Consider the following 21,625-nt stretch of genomic DNA (forward strand, 5'->3'; position numbering starts at 1 on the left):
AGCAAGTCTGCAGGTGTCTTCCTCTCCCCCTCTGTCTCCACCTCCTCTCTCAATTTCTCTCTGTCCTATCCAACAGCAACAACAACAATAACAGCCACAACAACAATAACAGCAACAACAATAACAGTAGCTATGGAATGAAAAAAAAAAGGCCACCAGGAGCAATGGATTTGTGGTGCAGGCACCAAGCCCCAGTAATAACCCTGGAGGCAAGAAGAAAAGATAAAAGGAAAAAGCCTGCAGAGGACAAAGAAGGGTTGCTCTTGGTTTCATTTTTCATTTTCATCCCTTTATAAAGATGCCTGCAAGAGATGGGGCTCCCATGTCTCCACAAATCTCTTCCACATAAAGCTGGGAGCTTGGGCCAGGACTCAAGGTGGCCCCTTGGGGGCTCTGACTGTAATTCGGTGAAGGCCAACCTCTACTATGTCTGGGAGGAGACTGTTATTCTCAAGTGGAACCCAGTCCTGGCAGCTGAGGGTTGCAAGCTCTCCAGAAACCAGAACTCTAACCTTAGAAGGAACTGTGTAGCTTTGACACAGCAGGGCCTGGGGCCAGATGCTCTGCTGGGGATGCTGTTTGTTTATTATTTACTGCCATCTGCTGGTCAATTGTGAGACCTGCACCCTAAGTGAGCACAGTGATGAACAGCATTTTAAAAGCCTACAAAGGGTGATGAGAATCCCCATGGTTTGAATTGGCCACACCCAGTCCTTCCAGGGACAGCTTATCTCCTTGATAAATTCAAGTCACTAGCCCCAGACAAAACCCTATCTTGTCAGACCTTGGTTCCCATGTACAAGATGGAATAGATGTCTTCTAAGACTTCTCTGAATTGTCTTGTAACCTAACATCTATAGTGCTTGGCAGAAGATGGGGTCAGAAGATAACGTTTTGTTTTAATGTTGGGTTTTTTTTATTCCATAAAATGAATAAGCCCTGGAGCTCTTACCAGTTAGGAGGATATTATGTGTTGCCCCTTCCTCTCATTGTCTCGTCCTCCCATCTCTGCCACATCATGTCTATCAGGCAAAAAATAGAGCTAAGATACAGGTACCCACACTCCATGGACACACTGTGGAGCTCTCTAACAGTGGACGCTTCAGTTTGTCTAATTTAGTTTTTGAGCATGATAAAAAGGCCTTTCAAAACCTGGCATTCTTCTGTAAATAAATGACACTACCACTAGCAAATTAATAAGGCCTCTAATAAAGATGCTCACTTACCCACCCTATATATAACCACTTGATAATTAGTATTCTTCTCTTAAAAGCCATTTGTATGTCTTTCCCTGGAATAGGAAAGTAATTGGGAGAGTGAAAAGCAATTGACCAGCCCATCCGTGGACAGTGCAGTGTATTAACACTAAATGTATTCTTGGGTCAATGAGTTAAAAGAGTAAGTATCATTTTCTATCTGTTTCAATGACATTGGAATTCAGAACCAGTTATTTCCCCCACATCTCAAGGACAGTGAGAAGGCCATTGTCCACAAGGAGAGTTAGCACTACTGGGAACCCAGAAACAACCAAAACCTGGTGTTCTGAGGTAGAAAACATTGGTAGGCTTATAAGCACCTACTGTGTTCTAAGCACAGATTTTTTTTTCTAATCCAAGTATGAATTCACACAGTCTTCAGATTTAACCCCATTTCACTGACTGCCAAACTGAGGCAGAAAAATAATTGTGCTTTGCTAATAGGCAGTGGTGCCTAGATGTAAAGGTAGACACTGTGGTTTCATCTCTATGCTCTCTGTTTAGATGTCAAGAGATCTCTGCACCTCACTTGCAATGTACTTGCCAAGGCGATTTATCTCCCAATAGACTTTCTTTCTCCCTCCCTGTGTCATGCCTCCCTCTCCTTCCCTCCCTCTTTTCTTCCTTCCTCCATCTCTCTCTCCCTCTCTTCCCTTTTCCTTTTCTCTTTATCATTGGCTTCCCTCCTTTCTTCTAATGATGGAGAATGAACTCAGAGCCACAAGCTTGCACGACCTGTTGAGCACTCTCCAGGAACCAGCCTTTTATTTATTTTACTTTTGGTCAGAGAGACACAGAGGTATGGTGGGAGGGAGATACTGAGATGAGAGACAACCTGCAGCCTTGCTCCACCACTTGTGAAGCTTCCCCTCTCCGGGTGGGGGCAGAGGCCAGAGGCCAGAGGCCAGGTCCTTGAACACAGTAATATGGGCACTCTACTGGTATACCACCACCCTGCCCACTCTTTTATTTAGCAATAGAGAATAGAGAGGGAGAGGAGAGACACTTCAACACCACTCCAGCATCCACAGAGCTCCTCCAGTGTGACTATGGTCGTCCTTTGTGGTACCAGGGCTCAAACTCAGGGCCTTGCACTTGGCAAGGCATGTGCTCTACTGGGTGAGCCATCTCCTAACCATGGAGTTTCCTTTTTTTTTTTTTTTTTTTTTTTTTGCCTCCAAGGCTATTGCTGGGGCTCTGTGCCTGCACCATGAACCCACTGCTCCTGGAGGCCATTTTTTCCCCTTTTGTTGCCCTTGTTGTTGGAGCCTTGTTGTGGTCATCATTGTTGTTGTTGATGTCGTTCGTTGCTGGATAGGACAGAGAGAAATGGAGAGGGGAGGGGAAGAGAAAGACATACACCTGCAGACCTGCTTCACTACCTATAAAGTGACTCCCCTGAAGGTGGGGAGCTGGGGGCTCGAACCGGGATCCTTACGCCGGTCCTTGCGCTTTGTGCCACGTGTGCTTAACCTGCTGTGCTACCACCTGACCCCCGGGGTTTCCTCCTTTTAAAAGGAGACCTGAACTTGAAGTCCTTGGAGCAGTCAGCAAACTCTTGGAAAACCAGAAGTGGTCTGTCACCGAGCTCCTGGAGGGGGGGGGGGGGGCAATGTGCTCTATGAAGCAATCTGTCCTGCTTCATGCAGTCATGGGACGGAGCCCATCCCAAACAAAACCCAGACTCTCAGCTGAAGTCTTCATTGGTGTGGTCAGTTATTAGAAATGGCCACACACTCCTTCCCCCACCAAAGGTTTATTTATTTGTTTATTTAAGAGGGAGGAACAAGAGAGAGAGAGAGAGAGAGAGAGAGAAAGAGAGAGAATGAACGAGAATCACTCTGGCAGCAGTCCATGCTGAGGCTTAAACTCAGGATCTCATGCTTGAGAGTCCAAAGCTTTAGCCACTGCACCACCCCCTGGGCAGCTTGATCACACATTCTTTGCTATTCCTCCTCCCCCTTTCCCACCCCACCCCCTTATAAATGCATGGTGGTCTTCTGTCTAGCTTAGTGAACAGATCAGAAGAGGAAGCTCATTCAGGAACTCCTGAGGCTAGGTCATGAAAAGGCATCTTTTTTTTTTCTTTGTTGCCCTTGTTTATTGTTGTTGCCACTATTATTGCTGTCATTACTGTCGTTGTTGGTTAAGACAGAGAGAAATCAAGAAAGGAGGGGAAGACAGAGAGGGGGAGAGAAAGATAGATACCTGTAGACCTGCTTCACCGCTTGTGAAGTGACCCCCCCTGCAGGTGGGGAGCCGGGGGCTAGAACCAGGATCCTATGCCAGTTCTCGAGCTTTGTGCCACATGCACTTAACCCGCTATGCTACTGCCCAGCCCCCCAAAAGCCATCTTCTACATCCAGCATTACCTGGGCTGGCTTTAGGAACAAGCAGCCACCAGACAAGACTGCCTAGAGGTGCCACGCTGTGAGAAAGTCTCTCTTCCCCCAACGAGGATACTTGGAGACAGCTGCCTGACCAGCTCCATTTGGCCTGAGCACCTTACTCTAGCCGCCAGGCATGGGAATGAAGACTCAGAGTCAGCCAGAGCAGCCCCTAGCAATGGGCACAGGGAGAAGGAGCAAGGAACCAAGTTGGCACCAGAACTGAGAACAGACACAGGGCCCCAGAGGAGCCAGGCGGGTTAGCTCCAGCTGCTGGAGCCATGCCAATGAAAGCCCCCATCAGCATGGAGTAGAGTCTAGCCCTCCCTGCTCTTCTTGGCCTGAACTCCCAATCCACAGAATCAGGGGCATAATGAATTAGTCATCGTTTTCTGACATTAAGTTGAGGGGAGTTGTAATGGACAACTGAGCACCAGAGTCTCAACAGGCTGAGCCCTGTGTTTCACCGTCGCAGAGTCCAGGTGATCAAAGCTGGGAGCAGCCTCGGGAAAAGAGTAAAAGAAACAAAACTCTGGCATGCATTAGGTCCTGGCAGTCTCCCCTCAGACACACACACAAAAAAAATAGCGACAGTTTCTCCCCAAGTCCACACAAAGAACGTACACATGTGTACCCAAAGGGCCGCACTCCTGAGACCATGACTACAGTTACAACTGCTGTTACTGTTGTTATTAGCAATGACAACCAAGGACTGTGTTTAGCCTTTTCTTTTTCTTTCTTCTATTTTATTTGATAGGGCAGAAGTTGAGGGGGAGGGGAGATAGAAAGGGAGAGAAGCAGAGAGACACCTGTAGACCTGCTTCACCGCTTGTGAAGTGTCCTCCCCCCTGTAGGTAGGGAGCCGGGGGGCTCAAACCCAGGTCCTCACACAGGTCCTTCAGCATAGTACTATGTGCACTTAACCAGGTGTGCCACCACCCAGCCCCCTATCTTCTTGTTTGTTTTTTTTTAAAGATTTTCTTTATTTTTTTCATGAAGAATGATAGGTAGAGAGAGAAAGATAGAGAGAGAGAGAGACAATTAGATATCACTGTTACATGTGCTGCCAGGGACTGAACATGGGACTTCATGTTTGAGAGTCCAATGCCTTATCCCACTGCACCACCTCCTGGACCAGTACTGTGCTTATCTCGCAGACGTAGCTTTGCTTTACATACATGACATGTCAAGGACTCTTGATTCTATGAGGAAACTGTTGCTGCAGAAGGTTGGGAGACTTGCTTCAGGTTGCACAGCTGGAGAGTGACAGGGTCTGAACTGGAGGTAGGGCCTGTGGCCCAGAACCAAAACCTGTAAACAGCTTTAACTGTCTGGGAGTGACAGGTGTCCACCCCTCCACCAGAAACTCAATCTCCTGTCACCTCTTTGCCCCTTCATTCCTTTAAGATGAAGGAAGTCTCACTTATATAGAATGCAGGCGACAGAGGAAATTTCTAACCCAGAGCACCACTGGGGACCCAGAGCAGTTGCCTTGTGTGCATGCATTGATCACAAACACTAAGTGAGCTCCTGCTATGAGCCATACTGGCAGTGGGGGTGGGGGGCAGACTGAGCAGGAGCAGAAACACAACCTTTGCATTCCCCCCCCCCCAATTTGCTGTCCAAGGGCTCACCTTGGACATCCCAGAAATGTCTTCTTTCTGTCTCATTGTGTGACCTGGATGCCTGATACTTAGCCAACACTGAGTGAAGTCAGCACTGGATCACGGTGCCAGCACTATGAATCCGCCGCTCCCAGCAGCCATTTTCCCCTGTCCCCTTTTTTCTTTTCTTTTCTGCTTTATTGCATAGGGCACAGAGAAATTGAGAGGGGAGGGGTAGATACAGAGAGAGAGAGAAAGACACCTGCAGAGCTGCTTTACCACTCATGAAGCATCTCTGCTGCAGGTGGGGAACCAGGGTCTCGAACCCAAGTCCTTCTGTGGGTCCTTCCACATAGTACTATATGTGCCCAACCAGGTACACCGCCTGGCCCCTCCATTCTCTCCTTTCCTCTCACTTCTCTTCTTTTTCATCCCTTTACTCCTCCTCAGCCAGAGTCATGTAAACAGACGCAAAACTGAAGGGTCACCCACAGCCATCACAGCTGTGTCTGGTTCCCTAAAGGAAAACCTCAGCCCCCTCTCCTGGCTGACGGAGCCCAGCAGTGCTCAGACCCTTGATGTCTCAGGGAAGCAGTAGCTGTCCAAGGTGCTCAGGCTGCATAAGATCACCAGGGGCAAACCCGCTCACATGCAATGAGGACAACGAAATTGGTGTCAGCCCCCTATTGAAGGCATTCTCATAGGGAAAGGGGCTTCCAACTGCACCTGCCTTGTGTGAGGGGGTGTGAGACCCTACCACAGGAGGCCTGTGGTTGGAAGAGAAGACGGGGGCCTCAGGTCTGGCCTGTCACAAACAATTTCACAGCTGAGTGGGCTAGAAGCCACCAGGGCTGCTCGTGGAGGAAGAAACATTTCCAGAAGCTCGGGTCAGAGTGAGAAGGACGGCATGCACTTCTGGGCTCACCTTGGACATCCCAGACATGTCTTCTTTTTGTCTCATTCTGTGACCTGAATGCCTGAAACTTAGCCAACACTGAGTGAAACCAATCCAGCAAAAGCAACTGCAGCTGCCTCTTGCTGGAACACGGCTAGGTGGTCAGAATAGCATTAGACAAGTTCCATCTGGTTAGGGAAGAGAGACCATGACTGAACAAAAGCATAAAGAGAGTCCTATCACTGCCTCAGTTTCCCCATCAAGTCAGCCAGATAAGCAAAGAGCTTTTTGGTCTTTTGGTGACAGTTTTGATTATACCCTGGCAAAGCATCATTTCAATAATGTAGAGAGATGACACATGTTTTTGTAATGAAAGTCTAATTTGAAAAACCAGGGAGCTGGACCCTCTGGGGACACGAACCTGTTGATAAATGAGAGGGGGCACGAATCACCCCCTTTTATGTAACCATTCTCATTAATGTGCCTTCAGGCTCTCAGAATGTGCCTTCCAGGTTCAGCCCTGCTGCTCTGTTGGGCCAGCCTGGCCTTGACTCACTCAGCTGAAACAGACTCCTACCTATTTTCCATAAGGAAATCTTTGTAGCAGTCTCAGTGGAAAAGTCGAGAGTTTGACTTGAAAAAAGAAGCTACTTCAAAAGCATTGTCAGACCAAGGTGAGGGTTCCTTTAAAATGCATACATTACAGGGGGTGGCTATGAATCAACCTATAGGCAGCCCAACAGTGGGGGCTCTGGCTGAGGGAGGGCACCAAAGGAACGTGGGGGGGGGCATGTCTGGGGGAGGCTCTGAAGAAAAAATACACATTGAATAAAAGGGTAAATTAATGTGTTTATTACTGTTTGGAGTCTCTCTCTCTCTCTGTGTGTGTATAGAAAAATGAAAGAAAAATGTAGATTTTTTTTCAGTAATAAAAAGGAAGTTGCACTGCGGGACCCCGAAAGCTTGTGAAAAATTAAACTCGACGGATTCAAACTGTCCTATTTCCACTTCAAAAGAGAAGAGGCACTGAGCTCTTCCCAACTTATCTTCAAACGCCCAGCACCCTAGAAAGTTTCTTTAAAAAAATAAAGGCTCCTGTTCCCCCAAGCACTGTACTGGTTACTGTACCCACCGTTTCTCCCTCTTCTAATTATACCCCTGTGAGTCTATTAATCAACTGGTAAATTATTTAGAGAGGCATGCGCTGTCTTCAGCGAGTACAAACACACCACATGCAAAGCCTTCCTGGAAACGGGCAGAGGTCCCCCAGGGTCCTGCCTCTGTGCTGCTAAAACAGCTTGCAGCTCACCCAGGCTGCACACTTAAAAACCAGAAATAACATCCCGCTTACCTCCTCAGATGGGAAGGTTTACTTTGTCTTTCAACTCAGCAATTCTTTGCAAGTTTTTAACAAAAGAGAAAATTTGGTCTATTGTCGGATATTTTGTGTGCATTTAGTGATGAGAATATTAATTCGCCCTAAAAATAGGAAGCACTTCACTTAGGCTCTGATCCATGTCTCCTGGGATGCGGACTTGCAGAAGGCTCTGGAAAATGCTCATAATCATACCAATTTGGGACTGGTGGGGGCTTGTTTGTGTGGCTGTGGCTGCCGTGGCTATGGTGAGTCCTCATTACCAGAAAAAGTGCAAATTAGAGTCCTGAATCTCCCTCAAATCTTCTGCCTCTTCTCAGGTTCTATTAGGCCATGAGGGACCTTCTGCAGACAGAAATATTTAGGAAATTCTGGGGTATGCAGTAGGGGGCACAGGTACCACTCAGTAATGATCTGTCTTCCATGTTATCTTTTCTACATATCAGGACTGGCATTTTTAGGGGAAGTTATCATGCCAATTAAAGAGCTGTTTTCTCACCTGAAAGTCAGTGTTTATCTGGCATGGGCACCAAGAAATGTGGGCCTTCCTGTAATGGAACTGCTTTCGTTGTTGGGGGAGGATACTGGGGAGGGAGGTTGGTGACAAAGGCAAAGTGAGTGAGCTGGGAGCTACAGTAATTTGGCCAACAAGTGGGGGTGTTTGTGGTGGGAAGGTACAGGTCTCCTTTCCCTCCTGGAGAGACAAGAAGTGAAAAATCTGGGGTCTGGCTCACAACCCCACAGTTGGGGATGTCCCCTCACTGGCAGTCCCATGACCTAACTATTCCAGCACATTCTCAGTGCACTACAAATGGACTGAAACCAAAATATCATGTGCTCTGGACTAAGATTTAAACCATCAAGGATTAGATGTACCTTCGACTGTTTCCAGTATCTTCTCTGGGTTGTCATGCTCCAGAGAAAGCCCAAGCAATGTTGAAGGATGGAAACAATTACCCAAACCGGGGCAGAAGGAAACCCTTCTGAACCTCAGAGACAGTGGGGTACCACTAATTAGATCCAGCAATCTGGAATTAGGTTAGAGCTGCCGCCAGCAGCCACTGGACCATAACCCACAGCAGAAATTCCTGGGAGATAGGGGGGAAATAAAGCCATGCAGATGTGAGGGATGAGTTGAGCCCAAGGAAAAGGTCTGATTTTTATTAAGTGAGAAAACAGATATTCCAAGAATGCCCACTTTTCTTAGGAAGCTCTAGGTCTCTGCCATTAAACCTCCTACCACCACCACCACCATGCCCACCCCCCACCACACACACAGTGCTTGATTGATAAGAAGCAACATAGAAAGACAAGGACCTAAACACATCATTTGGAGGCAGCAACAACTGTGCCATCAATGAATTTGGCATAAGATTGAAGTCTAGTAGCTCCTTGGTTTGGCTTTAGGGAGAGGAAAAAGGAACACTGGAAGACATGTTCTCTGTACAACCTGGAATAGAGTCCACTGGCGCCAATCAGATTATTATTATTATTATCATTATTATTTAACCAGAGCACTGCTCAGCTCTGACTTATGGTGGTGTGGGGGACTGAACCTGGGACTTCAGAGTCTCAGGAATGAGAGTCTCTTTGAATAGCCATTATGTTATCTACCCCCGTCCGCCAGATTATTTTTTAAAATATATTTATTTATAATTGGCTAGAGACAGAGAAAAATTGAGAGTGGAGGGAGATAGAGATACAGAGAGACACCTGCAGCCCTGCTTTACTACTCATGATGCTTTTCCCCTTGCAGGTGAGGACCAGAAGTTTGAACCTGGGTCCTTGCACACTGTAATGGGAGTGCTTAAGCAGATACCCCACCACCTGGACCACAACCAGTTACTTTTTAATGGGGTGCCAAGTATTGAGCCCAGGGATTCAAGCATGTGCTCTAACACTGAGCGCCCACCCCCTTAGTCTTCAGCAAAATTTTTACTTTTCTTTTTTCTTTTTAATAGAGAGGGGAGAAGGAAAGGGAGAGACGACAGCAAAGCACAGCTCCCATCATCCATGGAGCTCCACTTGTCTCTACCCTTGGTGCTCTGCTGTGGTACAGAGGACTGAACTCAGGGCCTTATACATGCAAAGCATGCACTTTACCCATGAGCTAAGTCTCTACCCCCCACCCCCAGCTAATTGATGGCATGTAAACAGCTGATCATTTGGGCAAGAGACCAGAATAGTTTTACTTGTTTCACCCCTGTGCAGAAGGGACAGGAGCTTCCCAGCAGCTATGCCTGTGTGATTTAAGGCTCAACTCTGTGTGGCAGATGCAGCCCAAGCTCCTGTGGGCTTTAATGCAGGTCATCTACATAAAGAGTACCCTGCACAGCCCCGGGGAATAAATTTGTTCTGCTTGCTGCAGCTAGAGAAGAAATGAGTTGAGGAGGTCATATCTATATATTTTAAAGTCCAGGCTACAGAATCAGAATCTCCAACCTTCCATCCATGTCCCTGTCACCAAGAGTCTAGGATCAAGAGATTTAGGGCCTGGTGAGATGGGACCCTGGAGTCCTTTGCCAGGTCAACATGGAACAATAAGAAAACAACAGTTATTAATTTTGCTGCTCACTCTAAAAAAGAGGTGTTGGCAGCACCTGTGAAAACAAAAACAAAAGGAACATAGCGAAATCTGCAGAGGTCATGACTGGGACAGAGCATCATGTGCCCTTCGCCCCCAGGGACAAATGTGACACCTGGATCTGCTCAGCAGGGCTGGTGACAGTGGTGATGATAACTGTGAGGGTGGCCAAGAGACAGAACACAAACAAAACTGCCTTATCTCTGGAGCTTGCGGCTCCAAGGTGAGTGAGAAGGGGCAGCAATTGATGATATTTGGTCCTCATGAGAGATGGGCAAGGGGTGTGATCGAAATGACCACAAGCCAAGAGTTCTGGGCAGAGTTTCCAGCAGAGGAGGTGAGAACCCATAAAGACACAGCTTATCTTGGGAGCGGGAGCAGAAGTGGGCTGTCTACAATGGGTTGGCTCCAATGTAGGATGGTGGTGACATCAGCCAGCAGGGGCACTGGGGCTTGGACTCTATTGTCCTGAAAGAAATCTCCACCCCTTGATCTCAGCTGCCTGGACATTGGAAGCTTCTGGACTTCATCAGTGGAAGCAAATACAGAGGAGTGACATTCTCATCCATGATCCCAGGATCTCAGGAATGCTGCTGACACTAGAGGCAGAGAGATCTGAAACATGCCTAGAAGGCTAAAGAGAAAAATCAGGGGGGGGGGGAGGGGAAGGGAGGGAAATGTGGGATTCCTCAATGGATCCCCAAGAGAGACAGAGAGGCAGCCACTACCTCTTCCAGAAGTTCTGCCAATGGATCAAAAAGTGTTGAGGAGCTGCCAGGCTGCCCTTGAGAATTCCAGAGAGAATGTCTCTTTCCAGGTTGGTGTGAGAAGACAGATTCTGCAAGGCACACTCCCTGCTCCCCTTTTGCCTTACAGCCCCAGAGCACAGGAGGCACTCACCAGACTGGCCCAGTGCCTCCAGCTCCCATCCTCCAGCAAGCTGGCCTTCCCCCTTCCCCTCTCACTTCTGCCTGCACTCACTCAGGGAAAGTCTGGGGCCTGTCTCCCCATCCCCAACATGGGGGAATGGCCAGCCCTGTACCCATACAAGAGGCCACCTCTGCATCTTGACTGACTTGTCTCCAGGTCTGGATTTGGAAGGGCCTGTTAGAAAATCCTATTGTACCCTCAGATATAAGACATTCTCCATCTGATGCTCCCAGTCTACCCTGGGGGCCATCTCTTAATGGGCTCAGAACTCAGGATGCAGGAAGGTGCCATAGCTGATCACCACCCCTGACCTCCAAACACAAGGCATTAGAGTCACAGGCAAGAATATGAGCAAGCTGGGGGTGGGGGGGGTTTGCTCAGCTGACTGCCAAGTGCAGTGATTTAGAAGGAAATGAGGCTGTGGTTGGCCAGGCTCAGTTTCTGTGTTTAGTCTGACCTTCCCTTCAACACCCTAGTTGATGGTGAATCACTTTAGACTACCTTCCTGTTTCAGGTGGTGGGGAAGTGGCCCCCAGGTTGGACCTGGGTGCTTCAGTGGCTCCTTGTCTGGGAACTGAGTGCTTTGGTGTTCTTGGCAGTGTCTCCACAACTCACTAATGAGACCCTGTTAGTGGTTATGAATGTAAATGCATTCTTTGTTATCCCTGCGAGATGGGGATTAGTGAAAGGACAGAATTTATTGCTTCTGTTAGGAAGATATGATAGTGGTTGTTGTTGTGTCTTTAATATTGTAGAAAGTGCAAAAGTATAGAGCTACATAGTCTAAGTAAACAAAAAGGCACTCAGGAAAAAAGAAAAAGGAAAAAACTGAGCACCAAGCATTGAAGACTGAAACTACTTGGGTCTCATTAACTTGACAGGAAACTGGGACACATACATTATGTCTCCCATTCATCCACGTATAAACCGAGCAAACAAGCCTGTATCTTGACCACATTGGAAAGACTCCTTGAGGTAGTTTTTAGTGGTCAGAGAGAGGGCTATTGGAAGATGTTTCTCTGCTAGCTTTGAAGAAGGAAGAAAAGGAAACAAACAGGAAAAGACAAAGATGCAGGTTCTCGCTGGAGCCTCAGGAAAGAAGGAAGCCCACCCCACTGCTGACCTCCAGAACTGTCAGATAGTGCATCTGTGGTGTTGTTTTAAACCATTAGGTTTGTTTCATTGGTGAGAAGAAGTTGAGAAAGACCAGCCAGTAACCAGAGATAGCACAAACACAGAGGAAACCAGTATCTGCTTACAGGTACTGGGAGGATAGGGGCTTGGGGGGGGGGAGGGATTTGGCCCAGTGCAGATACCCCTCACCCACCCATCCATTCATCCTAAGCTAATCAGAGGTGACTACAAGTGTCTAAGTTATAGGCAAGGGTATGCATTACAGTACCATTGAAGAGTGAAGACTTAGAAATCATCAAGAACATTTATTTTTTGCCACTCTTTATTATGAAAAAAAAAACTTCAAAGTATAAAAATATTGTAAGAATAATCAATGAATTCTTTTTTTTCCCCCTCACTAGGACTTTTATTGCTGAAGCTCTGTACCTATATGACTCTATTGTTCTTGGTAATTTTTTTTTAACCATAGAAGGTAAGCAACAGAAATGAGAGGGGGGGGGGTTGAGATGAGAGGGGAGGGGAAGAGAGAGAGAGGAGACAAAGAGATACGGAAGATACCACAACAGTGCAGATTCTTCCATGTGGTGGGTAGCCAGGGACTCAAACCTGGGTCCTCACATGTGGTATATGTATGTTCTACCAGGTGAGCCACCTTGTGGCCTCTAAAGCAATAGATTCTTGCATAGTCTTGTCCAAAATTCATTGGTTACTAACACTGCATCTGCTTGGTGGGCCTGATCTTTCTTTCAGAATCATTAAATGATTTTTTTGTAGGGAGTGCAACAAAGTATCCTCCAGTTCTTGTAATGGGGTACTATGCAGCAAAGCACCAAACACTACTGATGCTTTATCTCAGTCACCCAGTGCTCTGCAGGGTGCTCATCACTACCACCCATCAAAAGTGGGCCCTTGAGCAGGAGAGGATACTTCCTCACTGCTGTTTGCTCCTGTGGGCCTATGACAACCTTGCCCTCCTGCACGCCTCACTGGAGCTGTACACACACATCACACTCCGTGCTCATAGGAACCCTGTGATCTAGAGACTTCTTACTCCATCTTTGAGAAGTCCAGGGCTCTGATAAGGACTGGCGTCAGATGGGGGCAGCACCAGGTTTTAAACCCGACAGGGAAACACTAAACCTCATGCTGGATTTTATTCTTGCTTTGCACGTCCTGTTCCACCTTGTTCTATAACCACCCAGTAACTTGGGAAGGAATAGACTCACTGGGTTATCCCTAACCAGACTCTTGGATCCGGTGGCTCCAAATCTGCCTCACTTGAACTTGACCCTGGGGATAAGAGCATCTTAGGGAAGGGCTTAGAGAGTCAAAGTGTCTCTTCTTGAGGGCCCTTGGAGTTTATGCCTAGCAGAAAACAGTATGTTCTTCTATGCTTTTCATCAGTTTTCTCTATCCAGGAAATAGTAAGGGAGGCAAGGTGCCATCAGTTGGAAAGGTGTCTCTGCTAATGCATATGTAATACATTAGAACAGCAGCTTCTTCCTAGGCTGATAACATTATGTATTTATATTTATTTATTAATAAGTACAAGCCTACAGCAGTCTTATACTTGAACTGGCTGCATTGGGAAGCTATAGCACTTTAGGCAGAAAGCACAAACACCCAGGCCTGGACAAACACACTGCCCTAGGGAAGAGACCTCCCCCCCAAAAAAAAAAAAAAAAAAGCCTAGCCACCAACTAACAGGCTTTGGAGCCTCACAACTAGATTTCTTCTCTGGCTCATTTGTAGATTCAGGAAACCTGATGTTTGGAATGGTGTCAAAAGTGACCTCCTGTCGATCAGATTCTGGAGACATGCTCGGATTACTGGTCAAAGTGGAAGTGAGTCTGGAAAGATGATTTGTGCCTCCTCTGACCCCTAAACAAAGGAACATTCACAACCACCCCCATACTCGTAGGACCAACAGCCAGCAGCCAAGCCTCTTATCTACAAGGCTGTCTAAACCATCTGACTGCTGATGGCTAGTTGCATCTGAATGCTTGTCCTGGTATTTCTTTCTGGACACTCAGTAATGAAGGATGTGGGCAGCTTTGCAGCTGTTTCTGACTCTCAACTTATAAGTTTTATCAATTGTGAAAAATAAGCCTTCTTGAGAAGCTAAAACATTGTGAACCACCAGTGATAATGCCTGTCATTGGGACTAGACTTGGAAGCCAAGAGGCATAGTCAGGGAATAAAAACAGAACTTTTCCATCAAGAAGGCCCAGTATCCAGTTTCCAGATGTTTTCCCCACACTGAGCTTCAGATGCTCAGAGATCTCATGTGGAGCAATTTCTATGCAGAAGCTGAAAGGCCTACCTGTTATCTGCTTTTCAAAGAAGGACTGGACCACCTCACCATACTGGGTCTTGTCTGCCACGGCCTCTTTCAGCTGCTGCCCGCAACAGACTGCAGGAGAGAGGAGCACAAAGACACCTGTTACATCGTAAGTAGGAGGGAGAATGAGGAGAAAAGGACTCCCAGCTCTGCCTGCTGGGAGAGAAATAAAAGGTCACCAAACAAGTATATGAAAGGGTTTCTCCATGTGTGGGAGTGTATGTTTCCAAGTGAAAGCCACTATCAAAAAAGGAATTGGGAAATAAAAAGAAGCCAAGGAGAGGGAGGGAGATGCAGAATAAAAAGAATGCATTTGGGAAAGACTGGATAAAAAACTAATGGCTGGCGCCAGGCAGTGGTGCACCTGGTTAAGCACTCATGTTACAGTGCACAAAGACCCAGATTCCAGCCCCTGGTCCGCACCTGCAGGGTGGCAAGCTTCACGGGTGGTGAAGCAGGGCTACAAGTGTCTCTCTGTCTCTCTCCCTCTCTATCTTCTCCTCTCAATTTCTTTCTGTCTCTATCCAATAATTAATACATAAAACTTTTTTTAAAGTAAGGGAAGATATATATATATATAACAAGGCCTTTCAACAGCAGAGAAGCTTCTGCAGAGTCTTGGTCTCACCAGAAGCAGAGATGCTGAACAGAATTCTGGTTTACCTGATGGCACCTGGGTGGTAAGCTATGAGCACTATCATAGTCATCCCACCATTACACGGGGGTGGGGTGGGCATACTTGTGGCTTCCATAGGACAAAGTGTTGAGACAGGATCAGTTAATACAACAAATGTGTCCATTCCCAATTAAGACATGATGCTAGAGTCACTTGGCCAGTTGCTGAAAATCCCCTTCAGATGCACCATCCATGCAGCTGGGAACTTTCTTCTCCAGATTCCAGACAAGGCCATCACTCAGACTGTCTTATGCAACAAGTGTAGAATGAAAGGCTCCCACCTTCCTGTCTAGGGTAGCCCTTAAGAGTCAAAGTCAGAAGTTTCAAATTATATTTAATGCACAATTGCACAATCTTGCGTTCCTTCTTTTTAAAAAAGATTTTATTTATCTATCTGAAGAAAAAAAAGAATTGATTCTCCAGTAAGCTAACTACCTACTAAAAGTCAACTCTTTCTAATGTGACATTCTTTTCTTTAATATTTATTTATTTATTTATATTTATTATTTAATATTTATTTATTTTCCCTTTTGTTGCCCTCATCATTATTGTTATTATAGTTATTATTGTTGTTGTTATTGATGTCGTTGTTGTTGTGGTGGGAAGCCAGGTGCTCAAAACAGGATCCTTACACCGGTCCTTGCGCTTTGAGTCACATGCGCTTAACCCACTGTGCTACCACCTGACTCCCCTAGTGAGACATTCTTTTATTTATTTATTTATTCCCTTTTGTTGCCCTTGTTGTTTTTTATTGTTGTAGTTATTATTGTTGTTGTTGTTGTTGTTGGATAGGACAGAGAGAAATGGAGAGAGGAGGGGAAGACAGAGAGGAGGAGAGAAAGATAGACACCTGCAGACCTGCTTCACCGCCTGTGAAGCGACTCCCCTGCAGGTGGGGAGCCGGGGTTCGAAGCGGGATCCTTATGCCGGTCCTTGTGCTTTGCGCCACCTGCGCTTAACCCGCTGCGATACAGCCCGACTCCCCTAGTGAGACATTTTTAAAGCAGAACACCACCATTCACATTTTCAATAACGCATGAAACAATATCTGGTTAAAAAAAATACAACATGGTGTGAAAGACTGTGAACCAAAACTCAGGAAAATGTGACCTTTACACGGAGAAACAGGCCATAGATGCTGATCAAGAGATAATGCAGAGGTCGAAGTTAGTACATAAGAACTAGAAAACAGCTCTTACAGGGCTGTTGAGATAGCATAATGGTTATGCAAAAGACTTTCATGACTTAGGCACAGAAAGTCCCAAGTTCAGTCTAGTACCACTATAAGCCAAAGCTCAGCAGGGCTCTGGCCAAGAAGCAAGCGAACAAACAACCCAGCTCTTATAAATGTTTAAAACTTTGAAGGAAGAGGTAGGTAAAATGAATGAGAAGATAGGAAATCTTGGCAGAGAAATGGGAAGTATGAAAAAGAGCCAGTGGAAATTGTAAAACAGGAAAACATGATGTCTTAAATGAAAGAAAATACTAGATGGACTCTAGTCAGGGAATTTCGAGAATCTGAAGACAGGCAATAGAGAGTAGTATCCAAGCCAAAAGAAGGAGGAGGAATGGGCTGGGAGGAAAAACAGAATTTTAGCAACCGGGAAGATAATTATCAAACTGCAGTATAAATGAAAAAGCAGTTCCAGAAAACAATGAGGAAAAGGTGTGTGTGGGCGGAATGGGGTGGGGTGGGGGATATTTGAGGAAATACTGGCAGGAGAATCTCAAAATTTGATTAAAAAATTAAATATCAACCTATAAACCCAAGAATTCATAAATCCAACTGGAATGAACACAAAGTAAGCCACACCTTGGTATATCATAGTTGATTTTTCTGAAATTAAAGATAAAAGCCAAACATTAGAAGCAGTCAAGGAGGGGAGGAAGGTGCCTTATATATGGAAGAACAGTGATACAGACAACTTTTGAGTTCTTATTAGAAGCAGTGCAAGTTAAGACAATGGAATGACATCTTTAAAGTGCCAAGAGGAATAAAAAAAAAACCTGTCAACATAGATTCCTATATGCAGCAATTATCCTTCAGGAACGAAAGTGAAATAAAGACATTTTCAGGCAGATGAAAGTTAAGAGAGTTTGTCAGCACAAGACTTGACTACAAGACATATTAAAAGAGGTTCTTTAGGCTGAAAAAAGATATCAGATGGAAACCTGGATCTAAACAAAGAAATGAAGAGTCTTGAGATGTGGGGTATATACAAAACCTCCCCTCCCCCTCCTTTCTTGACTTAAAAAAAGACAAAAATAATCGCAATATAGTATGTGGTTTATAATATATAGAAGTAAAATGTGTAATAATAATGGCACAAAGGAAAGGCACTAGTTAAATCTAAATATAGCAGGTCCTCATATAATGTCATTTTGTTTGACAGTGTTTTTTTAAAACGCTGATGAGAAAAAAATAATCCATTCTCAGGCATCTTAGAGTTGGCGTGTTCTCATTATGTCTGCAAGGGTTTCCCCCCAGTACTCCAGTGTCCTCCCACACCCCAAAGATATGCATATGCGTCTAACTGATGTGTCTCTGTTGTCCCAGTCTGAGACAGAAACAGAAAGAGAGAGAGAGAGAGAGACGGCCTGTATTAGAAGGGTGTTCTGTTGTTCTGTCAAGGGATCGTTTCAATTTTGCACTCTGAGCTGCCAGGATAGAAAATACAATATAAGAAATGAACTCTTGTTTATATCAATATGCCTATGATAAAATGTTTTCATTATAGTTCATTTCACTTAAAGCTGCAGTTTCCAAGAATCCATCAATGACATTAAGTGAGGACTAGTGTATAATCCTGTAAGGTTCATGTACATGAAAAGGTATGATAATAATTTAAGATAGACTGTGATAAACAAAAAATACATATTTTATCCCTAGAGCAACCAATAATAAACTAAAACAAAGAAGGCTGGGGAAAACAGCATAATGGTTATAAATGGTTTCATGCCTGAAGCTTCAAGTTCCCAGGTTCAATTCCCAGCATCACCATAAAAGACAACTAAGCAGTGCTCTGGTCAACTCACTCTCTCTCGCTCTCTCTCTCTCACTCTCTCTCCCTCTCTATCATCCCCTTCCCCCTCAATTTCTGGCTGTCTCTATCCAGTAAACAAAGATAATACAAAAAAAAGCTTATAAAATGTTCCAGTTCATGGTCTGGGAGATGGCACAGTGGCTAAAGCACTGGACTCTTAAGCATGAGGTCCCGAGTTCAACCCCCAGCGCACATGTACTTGAGTGATGTCTGGTTCTTTCTCTCTTCCTATCTTTCTCATAAATAAATAAATAAAATCTTAAAAAAAGAAAGAAAGTGTTCTAGTTTTTGAGCTGTGGATTTTTTTGTTGTTGGTTGATGTTTTTATAAGTCTTTCGGAGGGTAAAGCCTTCTCCCTGTACAGAGGCACTAACAGGAAATTATTGAGAGCAGAGAGCAAGAAGGGAAGTGAAATAGCTCACTCCCACCCCCACAAAGTGGAGAAGCTCAGAAGGGAAGGGCGAGGAAGAAGGGAAGGAAGGGTCTGGGAGCAGGCAGCTGCCAGGATACTTACTATTGATGAGGTTGTATTTCTGGGCCAGGAGGCCAGCCTGCAGCTTCTTCCCACTGCCCAGAGGTCCCAACAGCAGCACTCGTGGTGTGAACGGGGCATTAGATCGCTGGTTGCTTTGGACGTAGGTCAGAGCTAGAAAGAGATGGCACGGTGCTAATAAACCCAGGTCCTAAAGGAAGGGAACCAGTTTATAGCACCTGTCTGGGCTCTCTGAGCAGCAGTAATTACTTCTCTTTTATAGCACCATGGAAGCCTTTTCTGTCTGCAAGCAGCCATAGGGTGAAGCTTTGAAAGGCATTATGCTACAGGCCTGGGTATCAAGTCAGAGGGAACAATAAAATGCACAGGTGCCACTCTGAGCATTGCCCTATGTAGAATTCCTCTAAAACACTAGACAGGGTTTGTTTCCCCCCTAGTTGGGGGTGGGTAGGCCTGTGGAGGGCGGGGGGAGGACTGATGCTGGGACTTCAGTGAGTTGGGATGTTCCTAAATCGAATCCTCTAACTGAAGTCCTGGGATCAGGCCATTCTCCCAGTGTCAGAGCCAGGCTTTGATAAATGCATCAGGCCACACAGAGGCTGAGCAACCAGGGACTTCTAAAGGACCAGGGAATTGGAGGGGAATAATTTGAAGGCTTGCCCAGGTGACACCAACCTTGTTGCTAGTCTCTAAAGAGGCAGTGATCAAATGGTGGTGCCTGGGGTGTGGGCAGATGGAGAGGCACAGTCCTGGCCTATGAGGTGCCCCTGGCATTTGATGAATAAAGAAGTGGAGAGACATGATCGAATGTCTCCAAGAATGAGGCAATCTGCATCATGGGGAGCCCTGGATGCCAAAAGTATCAACATCAACTCAGGCTCTGCCCACTGAACACAAAGCAGGGAGAAGTGAACGGGCAGCCAATGGACCCCTGAAAAGAGCAGCAGCCCACCTGCTGAGCCGCAGGACCCATACCAGCCCTCCCTACCCAGACTACAGAAGAACAGGGTTCCGCTCCCCTGCTGGATCCTGCCAAGTATCTCTGCAAAGGCAGCATGGGTGGCCCTGGGCCCCTTTCCACCTTCAGATGGATTCCACTCTGGTCAAGTGGCTGAGCCAAACTGCCCCCTTCAGGGACCTGACCACACCAAACCCAAACCAGCACATTTGGGGCCAGTTGGTCCGTTGTTTGGAGTCTGTCCTGTACACAGCAGAATAAGCATACCCTGTTTCACCCTTCCAAGTTGTGACAACTGCCAATCTCTGGGTGCCACCAGGTGTCTTCAATGAATAGGGGCAACTTCAAGAAACACTGGGATATGTTGGTGGTGGACATTTTTAACTCCTCCAGTTTTTTTTTTTTTTTTTTTGGTAGGATTTTTTTTTTAATTGCAAGGATCATTAGAGACACTATGATTCCCCTCTTTTTTCTTTTTGCCACCAGGGTTATTACTGAGGCTTGATGCCAGCGCTATGAATCCACTGCTCCTGGCTATTTTTTCCTCTTTTTTTCTTTCTTTTTTCTTTCTGTTATACTTGATAGGACAGAGAGAGAAATTGAGAAGGGAGGAGAGATAGAGAAGGAGAGAAAGACACCTAAAGCCATGCTTCACCACTCATTAAGTTTTCCCCCTGAAGACAGGGATCAGGGGTTTGAACCCAGCTCCTTGCACACTGTAGTATGTGCACTTAACTAGGTGCGCCACCGCCTGGCCCCGAATGCATTATCTTATTGATCAGAGCCTTGGTCCCCAGAGGGAATGTGCTATCCTTTGCCCCCATTTTACAGAGTTGGCAGAGCTGGACCAAACCCACTCCTATGGGCAAAAATTTCCAGGGAAGTGGTTCAAGCCAGGCTCTCTGTTCTCAGATCATCTATCGTCAGCACATCTGAAGAACACAAATAGCACAGGCAAAGCAGCCTGCTTACAAATGATGCTTAATTTACAGTAAATAACTAAGCTAATTAGAAATAATGATTCCCCAGACAGTCTCAACATCTAATTATTCTTTTTAAAAAGATGTGGTTTTTCGATGCACTGCAGAGAGATTAAACACACACACACACAGAATTTTGCATTCCAATTTTCAATTTATCTTTCTGCATTATTAATTAATACTAATTAATATTCAGATGCTCACAGTTTTATTTACAATTCGAGGCATGAATTCTTTATGAATGATCATATGAACTTTTAAACTTAATTAAGTAATTTGGAAGTACTTAATGCGTAAATTCAGAATCATGGCACAAGATAAATGTTGGCATTGTTTATCTTTGGGGTACAGTGTTTGCAATTAAACACCTTTCCAAGAGGCACATTCACTGGAAAATGGTAAACACCCAGGAACCAGGGATTTTTTTTTCAAAGTAGTCTATACATTTGCCCTTTGGTTGATGGACCCCTTCAGAGGAGGCTGTGTGCTTTCTGTTTCTCAGTAAAACTATGAACCCACCAGCAGGCATGCCTGCCAGTGGATGGGAGTTAGTCCAGTGAGCTCAGACCCCCTGGCCCACCAAAACACTTTTTTAAAACTTTATTTTGTTTAGTACAACAGAAAAAAATTGAGAGAGGAGGGGGTGAGAGAGAGAGGAAGAGAAAGACAGAGAGACACCTGCAGTTCTGCTTCACCACTCGGGAAGCTTTCCCCCTACAGGTGGGGACAGGGGGGTTTGAACCTGGGTCCTTGTGCATCGTAACATGTGCACTTACCAGGTGTACCACCACCCAGCCCCCACCCTCAACAGTTCTGCTGACAAAAGAAGCCACCAAAATAGGGGTTGCAAATTCAAGTGTTTTAACTATTTGTGGCATGGGAGGGCATCAACTGGCTCTGGAGACCATTGAAGGTCAGCAAGACTTAATACAAATTATGACACAGCTGCTTTGGGAGCATTCTCATTT

The 21,625-nt window shown here is 45.7% G+C and overlaps 1 protein-coding gene across 3 annotated transcripts in view; it reads right to left on the bottom strand.

The window, feature by feature from the left end:
• The window catches only part of AK8 (adenylate kinase 8), a 180,191-nt gene that overhangs the window by 93,101 nt on the left and 65,465 nt on the right, over positions 1–21,625 (bottom strand). For 2 of the 3 annotated variants that reach the window (XM_007527888.2, XM_060200451.1), the window contains exons 9-10: positions 18,741–18,872; positions 14,489–14,578 (exon numbers count right to left, since the gene is read on the bottom strand). In XM_007527888.2, the coding sequence (XP_007527950.1) occupies positions 14,489–14,578; positions 18,741–18,872 (222 nt within the window). The remainder of the gene's footprint in view (positions 1–14,488; positions 14,579–18,740; positions 18,873–21,625) is intronic. The other variant, XM_060200450.1, reaches the window with a different exon arrangement.

The sequence above is a fragment of the Erinaceus europaeus genome, chromosome 10 (genome assembly GCF_950295315.1).
Source record: "Erinaceus europaeus chromosome 10, mEriEur2.1, whole genome shotgun sequence".
Taxonomy (NCBI): Eukaryota; Metazoa; Chordata; class Mammalia; order Eulipotyphla; family Erinaceidae; genus Erinaceus; species Erinaceus europaeus.